Raw genomic sequence first — 13,344 nt, 5'->3', positions numbered from 1 at the left:
TCCAAAAGTTGTGCAGCACATTTAGTGTTTACTTCACAGAACAGTAACATTTTAATTGCAGTGCTATTAGAAATACTTGTGAACAAAGAGTGAATATTGGTGTTAATCCATGCTAGTGTCCATGCGTGTACTTAAAATTTTCTAGGAAGTTTGGGCTACTAATGTCAACTTGACCTAAAATGTGTAGTTTGTGGTTATTTTTCATACATATCTGATCAACAATAGGAAAACAAAGTGTTATGATCATATTTTCAATTTGCAGTACAAACATATACTTTGCTGCCTGGTATGGAAGTTTGGAAAAACTGGACATGGAGATTCTTAGCTTTGTAAATTTTAGGCTAACAAAAGTAATGTGTTTATCTTGGGCTGAGGTGCTTTTCAGCTTCTTTTGAACACTGTTGTAAATTCATTTAGAAATAGAACTTACAACTTTGTAAAACTTAATTTAAATTATCCTTGATCTAGTGGAGCGAGGAACACCAAGAAACATTCACGTTTACAATCCTACACCAAACAGCATGAATGTCCGTTGGGAACCTGCTCCAGGTCCGGTACAGCAATATAGAATTAATTATGCTCCACTCTCTGGCCCAAGGCCATCAGAATCTGTAAGTAATTTAGCTTTTATACTATTAGCCAAATGTGTGTAGAGAATATTGCTTCCTTTGATGAGTGTAAAATATAATAGTAAACTCAGGCCAACTGTCTGCCCAGGAGAGTCTCTGCAGAAAGCACAGTGTTTATAGGAGTCTAGTCCATTGTTAATAGAGGATTAATTTGGTAAAATGAAAAAAATAAGAAATAATACTCTCCCATTTCAAACTCTGTATTGATGATTGAGTATCCTTTATCATATTGCAGATAAATATGAGTTAAATAATTTTTTTTCAAGAGAGTCAGAGACAACAAATATTTATTAGGAATTGTGCAATTAGGAAACCAAATGCTATCTACTTACCCTAAATAATTACTCTTTTGTGGGGGTTGGTGAGCAGTGAAATCTGGATATGGGTAAAAAAGTACCCTCTAGGTGTGAAGTAAGAATTCCTGGATTTCTATAGAAATAAGTGCAGTTTTAAAGTTTTGACTATGAATGTACTAACATAAAATGAACACCCATATTGTACATTTAGATGTACATGTTTTTATGTAAGGAATTGTAAGGACTTTTTATGTCCTTTATACATAGTAAATTGTGACAGAAATTACTTTTTTAGTTTCTGTTTATGAATGTTTCTCCTATTTTTTCTGAATGATTTTAATGTAAAATATAAAAAGTAACAACTGTGTTTGCAGAATGAGAGCTCCTTATACTATTTGTTCTTTTTTTCACCAATATTGAATTTTTTTCAATATTACATGTTTATTTTAAATTTATGTTTTTTTTCTTGGACAGTGTGCAGCATGGTCATGTTTCCAATTTTTCTATATTTCATTTGAATTATTTTTTAAAAAAAGATTATATAAGCGGAAATTTTATTTATATAGGTTCTTGTTGTTTCTGTTCTAGATTGTGGTGCCAGGCAACACTCGTGATGTGATTCTGGAGCGCTTGACTCCTGACACTGCTTACACAATAAATGTTATAGCTCTGTATGCAGATGGAGAGGGAAATCCAAGCCAAGCACAGGGAAGAACATGTAAGAGACAGTCAGTACTTGTGTTGTGGAATATACGTCAAAACTTGTGTGTGGAGAATGTATAAAATTAGTTACAATTACAAATAATATAAGCTATTTAGTGCAACTCTGAATTAATGCATCTGAATTATGCCTGCAGCAATTATAGGCCTCTGTGGCAGGGAATTTTTGCTATGCTGTCTGTCAGTTGTGGTACTTGAATTACTAGCAATGTAATCTTCAATTGGGAAATAAGCTTAATTTGCATGTGTAAGAGTTAAAAAGCTCTTTTCAAAATCAAATTACCAATGAATAACAATATGACTTTTATTAAAAAAATAGCCTATTAAGATGGGTGGAGTTAGTGGTCAATAGAAAAAAAGGGCTTCATGTTTGGTGTCTGACATAGTAATTGTATGTGTTGGCCTCCCCAGCTGTTTGTTTTGTGCTGCAGACACCTAAACACCAAAATCTCCTTGTTACAACTTATCTCATAGGATCTTGGTTGCGTTATGCTTAAATTCTTTAAAATTTACACTAGAAGTAACATGAACAGAACCTGTCCACAACAATAATTTTGCTTCTTCTATGTTTTCCCTGTAAAATCCCTATATTCATCTAGAAACTTGAAGATGTGGCAGGCTATAGTTATACTTGTCTGCAGGAGTTTGAGAAGCAGAATGTGTGTAGATGCTCACTTGGCACATCTGGATGTTCTCTCCCTTCCGTACTGTTTCAGTTTGGCTGTCTTTCTATTTAAGACCTTCAAGCATGATCATTGACTTAATCTCCCCATGTATATATATTTATTCAGGGTTTCAGGAAGGGCCCTTGACTTTGGCTTCAGGGCAACATTTGAATTGATAAGGGTGACACTGATCTAGAGGTATCATGCCCTGTAAAACCTTCTGTATTTTCATTCTTCAGTGCCTCGCAGTGGTCCAAGGAATGTGAGAGTATTTGATGAGACTACAAACAGCCTTTCTGTACAATGGGACCATGCTGATGGGCCAGTCCAGCAGTACAGAATCATTTATTCACCCACTGTGGGAGACCCTATTGATGAATACGTAAGTTCTGTAATTCCGTAGTAAGCACTGGGATGTTTTCAGTCAATTCTTTAGGCTACACAAAAAACAAGACACGTGTTCTACATGCAGTACACTGTGCAAGCTCTGTGGGTTTTCTGATCATTGCTGTAAATGTTAGAAACCCATGGTTTGTATAAAACAGGGTTTTTTTTTTCCATGAAGCTACAGAAAATATATGGTTTTGTGAACAAATATGTATGTGAAATAATGTTAAATATGAGTCACACACTAATCAGAAGATTCTGAACAGAATCTGCTTCCTGGCATTTTGTTGAAGTGTGATGGATTGAATAGCCATCTATTACTTCATACTGTATTCATTATAAAGTCAGTGTTCTAGGATACAGAATAAACATAAATCTGCATTTCCTAAATTGAAGAGAATTGACAGAGTCTAATAAGACAGCAATGGTAACTTTGATTTAGCATCTAACTTGCTGCTCTAAATTTCAGTATGAATTGTGTGTTTCGTTTCCTGCACCTTAATGATAGCAAAAGTTATTCTGAAACTTATAAAATTCACAGAGTATTTATAGCAAAGCAAAGCTCAGATCCTGTAGAGGACAATGGCAGAATTCCTGCCAACTGCCACCAGCCAAAATGACATTTTTATTGCTTTTGTATTACTGTATAGCACATGCTGAAAATTCACTGTTTGAAAATTCTCTATTGGACTCATTATTCAGGACACACATATTTTCAACACACATATCTTTGCAGAAAAGATTGGACAATCCATAAAAACCGCAAGTCTCAAACAACTGAAAATTTTAATCAACTATTCATAGCAAGTACTGACTGGCATGCACTTTTGAGAGAGATACCTCAAATTACTTCCCTTAGTTTCAGTGCTTTATGTCTTCCTTATGGAGCAGGATCACTTTTGGGTTTATACCTACATTTTCATTAGAAGGGAGCAATAGTGCATGGCTGCATAAGGAAGTTGAGATTGAGGGATGCATAAATAGGGACATTTTTATATGTCAATGTATTAAGAGCTTCCTTCTCAGAATAGCTTGTTTCTGCCAAGAAAAAAACCCACATCATTATGACTTCTATATTTCTATGAGGGAAGAGTACTGAAATTTTGGTGGAGGACTGCATCATCTCAGTCTGATGTGTGTTGGGACTGAAGAATCAATTTGATTTATGTTTTTGTGATGGCCACATTGTTTTGTAATTCAAAATAAAAAATACTGATACTTGTTTATAGGCTGTAACCCTTAAGGTATCCTGAATGACTTTTTCTATGACGGGCATAAAACATAGTGTGTCAAATGTCAGAACAAATTTTTGTTTCTAGCTACTGTCACTACTGATCAGTTGCAAGACTGTGAATGGGTTTACGTCTCTTTCTTTTGTGTTCTAGACGACAGTTCCTGGCATAAGGAATAATGTGATACTACAACCACTACAATCAGATACGCCATATAAAATTACTGTTGTTGCTGTGTATGAAGATGGAGATGGTGGACAACTGACTGGAAATGGCAGAACTGGTAATTATAGTTTTCATATTGATTATTCTTTTTTAAATTTAAGACATATTCCTTGAACACTTCAACATTGTAAAGGTTTCATTAAGTTAATTATGTCCTTGATGTGATTGTTACTTGCAGAGTAACAATCTGCATTTCTAAAAATTGAAAAACAATTAGTAGCCTAATTAGAATGGGGTTTTTTCTTTCTTTTTAGTTGGCTTGCTTCCTCCTCAAAATATGTATATAACTGATGAATGGTATACACGCTTCAGAGTTTCCTGGGATCCTTCACCATCCCCTGTTCTTGGCTATAAAATTGTATACAAGCCTGTGGGTAAGAAAACTTGTTCATTCTGAGTATACCACTCTTAGAACAATGAGTAGGTAATGGCAGACCAGAGTAGAAATCATATGTATCGTTTTGTGTTAAAGGATCTATTTATTTCCTCTGTTTACCAATTTTCATGAAAACTAGTCTTATGATCAGTATTCTATAATAAACACAAACTGTCAATTGTAGTATCAGACATTCAATTACAGGGATTGAGTTGTATAGTTAAAACTTCATACAGTGACCTGATTTGTTTTTAGCCTCTTTAATGCCTCTTGTCCTTCTAAGGCTGTGAACTGGTGTATATGAGAGGATATTGGACAAGTATTTGGGTATTAATGTCCTGCAGAACTTTTGTTTTATGTGGCCTTCAAACAATATACGTATCTTTCTGGAAGCTGAAAACAAAAGTTGCGCAATAGTTTGTAAAAATATGTGTATGTTCTGTTTGCAACGTTGTAATATGCTAAAATTTAAGAAATCAATATGCTTTGTTTTAGAAAAAATGAGGTTAACATTTACTGACGTGTAAGAGACGGAATAGTTTTGTAGCTCATGTAATCATGATTCTTTCTTTCTCTGTTCTTAATGCTTCCTTGATTCAAGGTTCAAATGAGCCCAGGGAGTTTTTTGTGGGAGAAGTGACTTCCTACACATTGCATAACCTGTCTCCCAGTACTACTTATGATGTGAATGTTTATGCCCACTATGATTCTGGAATGAGCATACCTTTGACAGATCAAGGCACTACATGTAAGTCAGAACAATTTTGTTGTAGTCATGCTAGATATATATGCTGGTATGAGATAATGTTGATTAAGAGAAGATTTTGATGGCTGGTTGCTGGGAAGCCTGAGCATCCTCTCATGGAGAATACTTGTCATCTGTCCATGGGGTAGATCTTAAAAACACTGATCGTGGAAAGAGTAATGAAAATATATTTTAAAGTAATGACTTGATGAAATAAAATTTTCTAGTCTATTTCCTAAAATTTTGTTAAGCTATACTTGGAGTCAATCTTTACCTGTCTCCATAGTACTACAGAATCTAACCATTTTACTAAGCAGGTCTAGGCTTTTTGGTACTCCGCTTTTACCTCATAGGAATGTTCAGTGATTTTGATGGTGGCCTCAGCTAAGAAACTTCTAAAATTTTTTTCAGTTATGATGAATTAAGTACATTCTTTTCATGCTGCTATGTATATGAGTCAGTTTTATTTTTGGAGGTTTCTTATTTTGTAAAGAAATCATCTTCATGTGAAAACTCATAAAATGGGCTGTTACCCATTATGGGATCTGTGGCCTAGCAAGTAGCTAGGTGGGGATCTATAGGGTGTAAAATAAAGAGATTTGACTAGAAAAGCTCTTTCTTTCTGCAAGTGTTTTTAAAAATCAAGTTCCAAACCAGCACTGCTAATATAATTTTCATTTGGTGTGCTTTACCTATTATATACTATTTTCCAGAGAAAAATTTCTCTCTCTTTTCACAGTATATTTAAATGTCACTGACCTAACAAGTTACAAAGTGGGTTGGGATACTCTCTGTATCCGGTGGTCACCTCATCGGTCAGCAACATCTTACAGACTGAAGCTAAACCCAACTGATGGTAAGTGTGTTCTATTTTTTTGCATCTTCTAGAAACATAATTGTCTTATGCCAGTGACAGCACCACTTATTTGGATTGGTGGCAAGCACCAATCATAATGATACATCTGGTTGAGTTTTAAAGCTCTGAACATAATCTCTTTTTCTTGAGTGGTGAAAAGGCTGCAAAGAGGGCGTACTGCTTATTGTCAAGTGGACAATAAGCAGTACTCCCTCTGGTTTCACATGTGGGCTGCAATTGTACTTTCCAGTGTGCTCCAGGGTTCATAATCACCACACAATTTTGGTCTAGACAGGTTCTTATGGGACAAGAATAAGAGTGCTGTCCAAACCTCCTCTCAAGAAGTTTCTTCATTTCTACACTTATGTATATATACATTAGAAGGAAAGTAATAGGTTCCAACTTTCTTTCCATTGGTCTTTTTTTTGACAGGTTCCAGAGGACAGGAAATCACAATTCGTGGGTCAGAAACAAGCCACTGTTTTACTGGCCTCTCACCAGACACAGAATACAATGCTACTGTCTTTGTTCAGACCCCTAACCTTGAGGGACCTCCAGTCTCTATGAGGGAGCATACAGGTAGATAAAAGATATTGTGAACTTTAACTTTTAGCTATAGAATTTGTCTTGTTTCAGCTGTAGAGTAAAATTATTATTTCTTTTCAGTCCTCAAACCTACAGAGGCACCAACTCCACCACCTACACCTCCTCCACCTCCCACAATCCCTCCAGCTCGGGATGGTATGTTTGTTTCTAGAATTATTCAATATTTTTGTGTAGTTGCTGTACTACTTCATAGTTTACCTCCATTTTTCATAACTTAGTAGATTTAAAAATAGCACAGCCTTTTAGCGAAATGGATATTGAGACCTTTCCTAATGCCATCTCTTTGTTCTAGAGCTTTGCTAGACTTCAGCATTTCCTGGTTTAGAACAGCAAGATGCACACCTCTGGGGAAAAAATTATTGATATTCTATAGCTCTGCAGAAAGTCTATGAGATTATCTGCTCTCAGCAGACAATTCATGTTTTATGGTAGCTGATCAAGGAAAAGAAGTAATTTACAATGTTTACATTTTAATCTTGAACTCTTTCACATTTCTTGAAGTTTTCTTTGATATGTTTTAATAAATGCTTTTGTGTAGAGCGTTAGTCATGTGCCAGGTTGAATGTGTGGTAGTAGATATTTGCTGAATATTTGTCATTCTTGAATTTTCAAATTTTGAAGCAATATTTATTTCATGGTGGTATGGTTGATGTATTTTAAGGGTTCCTTTTCTTCGACTTTCAGTATGCAGAGGTGCCAAAGCAGACATTGTATTCTTGACTGATGCTTCCTGGAGTATTGGTGATGATAATTTCAACAAAGTAGTGAAATTTGTTTTTAGTACAGTAGGAGCCTTTGATTTAATCAATCCTGCTGGAATCCAGGTAGGTTTGTTATTGCCATTGGGTACATTTTGGAGGGAAATTGAAGATTAACTGAATTGTTACTTCCTTTCAGAATGCTGTCATTTTTTGTATTAGATTGCTGTAAAAGACATGTATCTGGCTGTGCATGCCTATTATTTATTAAATATATTTGGCATTTTATAAATACAAGGGAAATCCAGTCTATTTTGAGATGTTAATGTTCTGAAATACAGAAGTTACAGTTTGTGGGAATCCTCCAGGTAGAGAAACTGGGACGATGTACGGTCAATTTTATATTTTTGTTTATTTGTATCCAGCATCAACAACTGGCACGCTGCTAGGTTTTGTCTCTGTCATATCAGAAGTCTGTTTTAGTGAGATTCTGACTTCTGACTGAGGGCTACATTTTAAATTCTCAGTGTAAAAGATAAGTCCTGTGCCTGCCGGGTCTAGCTGGCTTGCAATTGCTGAGCTCCCTAGAGTCCCACTGCACTAAATAGCAGAATGCCTTTGAAAAAGGCACTCGCAGAAGCCTTTTCATGCTGTGCTAACATGGGTCTGCCCCACAGTGGGCATAGTGAAAGTATGAAAAGATCCTCTTAATGAATTAGTGCGTTTTGAGAGAGTAAACAGAAATAGCTAATGAGGGATAGACTTTCTGGAGTTCTGGGCTGCTCATAGTTGTGTCAAACTAACTTCCTATCAGGCTTCTTATCATAAGCATTGCACCATTATCAGTTTTCTTCTACTTGTAGGAAGCCGGATGAAATCAATGTCTAGGTTCCCACAACCACTTCTCTTTTACTAGATGAAATGAATGACATGAGTCTAAGGGAGTTTCTTACATGGTATTTCTGGTTGCAGAGAGCTGCAGGTGCAATGCATTTTCTTTGGTTAGAAGGCTGACAGGATATTTACATTGTTAAAGGTCTGCTTTTCATCTTCTAGCCATATTTTTAGTAATTTGATTCCCTATCTTTAACTCTCTAGACTTTTAAAGGAAAAGATACTACTTAAAGTCATTCTGTGTCAGACAATCTTTATCACTCTCAGCTCTAATCTATACTGGATAGTTTTCCTGTTAATTTGGTTTTTTTTTCCTTGCTATTATATATGGAAGTAGAGAAGACAATAAAGGTGACAGACACATATAAACACTAATGTTTAGTAAAATAATGAAGTCACATACCACTTGAGATGCAACAATCTGAGGTTTTTAAATTGAAATTTGATACTTTTAAAAGGGGAATTTACTACAACAAATGTGAATATATACATAACAGAAATATTTCTATTCAGCATTAAAATAAAATGCTATGATATTTCAATTTTACAGAATATTAAAAGAAGCAAAATAAAAGAAAGTAAAGATTATGTAGGAATAAATTTTTAGTGATTGTATTTCAGCGCTTAAGGCAAGTGAGTATGCACTCATGTGTGCATTCAACTTTGTTGACATTCTATTGACAAATTCTTTTTTATTCCTAAAAAAAAAGCTGGAAGAAGTTTAGTAGATACTGTACCTCTGCTCAGAATTAGAAAATGGGCATATATACCTCACCATAGTAAAAGGAAGAAATTGATCATATGCATTTAAGGACATTTTATACACAGAAAAGAAAGAAAGAAAGAAAGAAAGAAAGAAAGAAAGAAAGAAAGAAAGAAAGAAAGAAAGAAAGAAAGAAAGAAAGAAAGAAAGAAAGAAAGAAAGAAAGAAAGAAAGAAAGAAAGAAAGAAAGAAAGAAAGAAAGAAAGAAAGAAAGAAAGAAAGAAAGAAAGAAAGAAAGAAAGAAAGAAAGAAAGAAAGAAAGAAAGAAAGAAAGAAAGAAAGAAAGAAAGAAAGAAAAGATAATTGTGTGCACATTGGTGTGATGTCTATATATATAAATACACATGTGTGTGCATAATCAGACATATTTGAAAAATAATTTTTGGTTATTTAAAAATAATTAATATACAGATTTACATATTTCAATGGAGAGAGTTGGCCTGAATGTGGAGGTGTGAGACTGAGCACTGTGATATTCCATTTCAGGTTTCATTTGTGCAGTACAGTGATGAGGCAAAATCTGAATTTAAACTGAATACATTTGATGACAAAGCCCAGGCCCTGGGAGCTCTTCAAAACATTCAGTACAGAGGAGGAAACACAAGGACAGGTAATTATATTTATTTAAGATAAAATATTTTCAGAAAATGTGTAATTATCCTAATATTGCATGGCTGAAGAAGTAGGTTTTTCTGTTGTGTTTTAGCTCTGTGGCTGTTGCCCTTAAGAAGTAAAAGAATTCTTCTCTTGTGGATAATATGGATGATTCCTTGTTTATCACACACTTTGCAGGCAAAGCCCTAACATTTATCAAAGAAAAGGTTTTGACTTGGGAGAGTGGCATGAGGCGAGGCGTTCCCAAGGTACTTGTTGTTGTCACTGATGGTCGGTCTCAGGATGAGGTGAGGAAAGCAGCGACAGTCATACAGCACTCTGGTAAGCAGTCCACAGCACCTACCTGGCTGTTTCTTTTCTGTATTGCTTCAGTTATCTGGGAATCATTTGCTCATCCTTTATGGACTCAGAAATGTATTCTGAGTATTTGGGAAAACCTCAGAACTATTCAAAGAATTTGTGCTCTCTGGACCTAGACTTAAATTTTCTTTCTTAAGCCTTCTCTCTGGGGAAGGATGTGGTTTCCCAAAGATTTTATATGCATATCATTTCAAAGATGTAGCTTTTGGTTACTTCTTCCTCTTTTTGGTGTTTGGACCCCAGAAATCACTGGGAAGTGTACTCCATACTAGTGCTTATGTTTTGAAGGGCCTGGTTTCCTGAGGTTTATGTTTTATCTGGTATAAACCAGTGGATCTCCAGTTTAAATAACTGTTTTTGAAGGAGCTGAGTCTGAATAGACTCCTCTGTTGCCTTCTGAGCTAAGAAGCACTTCCTCATCAGATTTGATGATTGTGGCTTATGTGGGTGTAGTAATCTGTTCCTGTCCCAGCACTCGGCATTTTGAGTTTCAGTGCATGAACCTCCTAGTCCTGATCTCTGAGCAGGGAGATGTTGTACATCCTTATGGGAATGACATGCATGTAAAGCACAAACTATCATCTTCTCTGTCTCTTTAATGTGAAAGAATTAGCTCTGTCTAGATGGTTTCTCAGTCTCCCTGGAAAATATGCTTCAGTGCTTAACTACCCTACTGGTAGGAGACCTTCGTCTTGCATTTCACCTGTCTTTCTCCATGCTAGTGAGGTTGTTGCCTTCACTTACCTAGTTAATCAGGAAAGCTGATTGCTGTCCACTGTAATGGGCCTTCGTATTTAAGACCTGCTGTCATCTCCTCTTTAAGACCTGCTGTCTTCTCTTTTCTAGACCAAACAAACCTATTTTTTCCTTCAATGTCATGTTGATCATGTTTTTGAGACCCCTTATCATTTTCAGTTTCCTCTCTACTTGCTTTGTTTTCCACACATATCATGCTCAAAGCTGGACAGAGTATTTCAGTCAAAGCTTCACCAGAATTGACTAAAGGGGAATAATGGAATAATTATCTTCTTTTTTAAAAAAAAAAAAAAAGTTACTTTTATCATTTGGAATAAATGTGAATCCCAGTTTCAGCCTCCAACTGGCTTTTCCAATGTCTGTGCAGTTTCTCTTCAATGAAATTTACACCTGGTGATATGATTGACTTCTATGGTCTAGTTCTTCTCATTTAACTTAAGACATCTGACAACTAAATGTCTAGTCTAAGGTCATTGCATAGGGTCCTTTTATGACTGGTGAAGAGAGCAACAGACAGGCATCTACAGACAATGACTTTTCCTATCCTGAATTCAGCATGTGAAGAAGCTAAGATGAATTGCTTTCTGAATCTGACCATGTCTATCTGGTGATTACAGAGAAAAACTAGACAATTTAATTTGGAAAATAGATGTTGGTGAGGTGAATACCACTCTAAGAAAGAGAAACTGAGAGGCATGAAATGCAAGAGGTGGAAACAGATAGACAACTGTTGAGTAATAGTCTGTACAGTTTTTTGCCACAGAACAGATTTAAGATACTATAGAGTTGAGAGAATTGTATGTTTTGTATGAAAGAGTGAGGAGACTATGTAGCCAAGGGCACATGAGATTGGATTATGTCCCAAAAAACAATGAGAGAGGAGAAATTTTTGAAAGAAAGATATGAAACATCTTTCAGAGCTTTGACAGGGTGAAAAGAGATCTGGGATGTGTGCTCATAGGTAGCTCATCACAAGTCAATGGTTTGTGCAATATTAACATTAAAAATCGTAATGTATGTTTGCTGCATTTCAAGTAACAAGTGCTATTTCTACAGGCTTCAGTGTCTTTGTGGTTGGTGTGGCTGATGTGGATTACAATGAACTGGCCAAGATTGCCAGCAAGCCCAGTGAGCGTCACGTATTTATTGTTGATGACTTTGATGCCTTTGAGAAGATTCAAGATAACCTTGTCACCTTTGTGTGTGAGACAGCTACCTCAAGTGAGTAGAAGACATTGGTTTCCTTTTTCCCAAATTAAAATGTTTGCTTATATACTGCTAAAAGTGAGTGGTGAGCTGACCTTTGCTGGATACTGGGTACCCACCAAAGCTGCTCTGTTGCTCCCCTTCTCAGCTGAACAGGGAAGAGAAAATACAATGAAAGGCTCCTGGATAAGGGCAGGGAGAAATAACTGAGCAGTTACTGTCACAGGCAAAAGATTCCCCCCACAGATTCCATGTGGGGGGAAAATGAATTTATTATCAATGAAATCAGGAGAAATAAAACCAGGTATTGAAAACCTTTTCTCTGCCCCTCTCTTCTTCCTGGAGTTAGTTTTACTCCCAATTTTCTTTATCTCCTCACCCTGGGCACCACAGGACTACAGAGAGAGATGTGCTCAGTTCATCATGTGTTGTCTCTGCTGCTCCTTCCTCCCCAGGGGAAGTTGTTTTCAAACTTTTCCCCTGCTCCAGTGAGGGTCCCTACCATGGGAGACCGTCCTCCATGAACTTCTCAACATGGGCCATTCCAATGGGCTGCAGTTCTTCATGAACTGCTCCAGTGTGGGTCACTGGATCACAGATTCACCTTGTTAGGATTGGAAGGGAGCTCTGGAGATCATCCAGTCCAACACCTCTGGTCTCCTAGAGCTGGTTACACAGGAACACATCCAGGTGGGTATTAAATTTCTCCAAAGAGAGAGACTCTACAGCCTTCCTGGGTAGCCTGTTCCAATACTCTGCCACCCTCAACGTAAGAAAGTTCTTCTTCATATTGAGGTGAAGCTTCTTGTGTTTTAGTTTGTGCCTTTGCTCCTTTTTTAGTTGGTGGACACTACTGAAAAGAGTCTGGCACCATCCTCTTGACACCCACCTTTGAGATATTTGTATGTATTAATGAGATCCCCTCTCAGTGCTCTCTAGACTAAACAGGCTCACTTGCCTCAGTCTCTCCTCATAAGAGAGCTGCTCCAGACCTCTCATCTTCATGCTCTGCTGCTGGAACCTTTCCAGTAGCTCCCAGTCTTTCTTGTACTGAGGAGCCCAGAACTGGACATGGCACTCCAGATGTGGCCTCACTAGGGCTGAGCAGAGGGGCAGGATCACTCCCCTTGACCTGCTGGCCACTCTTCCTGATGGAATACTGGTGGAATAGGATACTACTGGCCTCTCTGGCTGCAAGGGCACTGCCAGCTCATGGTCAGTTTGTTGTCCACCAAAGCTCTCATGTCCTTTCCAGCAGAACTGCTGTCTAGTAGGTCAGCCCCCAGTGTGAATTTGGAGTAATTCCACTCCATGT

At 36.8% G+C, this 13,344-nt stretch overlaps 1 protein-coding gene across 4 annotated transcripts in view; it reads left to right on the top strand.

Moving 5' to 3' along the window:
• Positions 1 to 13,344, top strand: part of COL12A1 (collagen type XII alpha 1 chain) — a 99,981-nt gene that overhangs the window by 56,387 nt on the left and 30,250 nt on the right. For all 4 annotated transcript variants that reach the window (XM_005421151.2, XM_031057192.1, XM_031057194.1 and 1 more), the window contains 13 exons: positions 469 to 611; positions 1,514 to 1,643; positions 2,550 to 2,692; positions 4,083 to 4,212; positions 4,409 to 4,528; positions 5,132 to 5,278; positions 6,015 to 6,131; positions 6,564 to 6,710; positions 6,798 to 6,872; positions 7,422 to 7,561; positions 9,579 to 9,702; positions 9,885 to 10,028; positions 11,880 to 12,044. In XM_005421151.2, coding sequence (XP_005421208.1) covers positions 469 to 611; positions 1,514 to 1,643; positions 2,550 to 2,692; positions 4,083 to 4,212; positions 4,409 to 4,528; positions 5,132 to 5,278; positions 6,015 to 6,131; positions 6,564 to 6,710; positions 6,798 to 6,872; positions 7,422 to 7,561; positions 9,579 to 9,702; positions 9,885 to 10,028; positions 11,880 to 12,044 — 1,725 coding nt within the window. The remainder of the gene's footprint in view (positions 1 to 468; positions 612 to 1,513; positions 1,644 to 2,549; positions 2,693 to 4,082; positions 4,213 to 4,408; positions 4,529 to 5,131; positions 5,279 to 6,014; positions 6,132 to 6,563; positions 6,711 to 6,797; positions 6,873 to 7,421; positions 7,562 to 9,578; positions 9,703 to 9,884; positions 10,029 to 11,879; positions 12,045 to 13,344) is intronic.

This window comes from Geospiza fortis, unplaced genomic scaffold, assembly GCF_000277835.1.
Source record: "Geospiza fortis unplaced genomic scaffold, GeoFor_1.0 scaffold190, whole genome shotgun sequence".
Taxonomy (NCBI): domain Eukaryota; kingdom Metazoa; phylum Chordata; class Aves; order Passeriformes; family Thraupidae; genus Geospiza; species Geospiza fortis.
The sequence above is the reverse complement of the archived record's forward strand: the minus strand, read 5'-3'. Positions and strand labels throughout refer to the sequence as shown.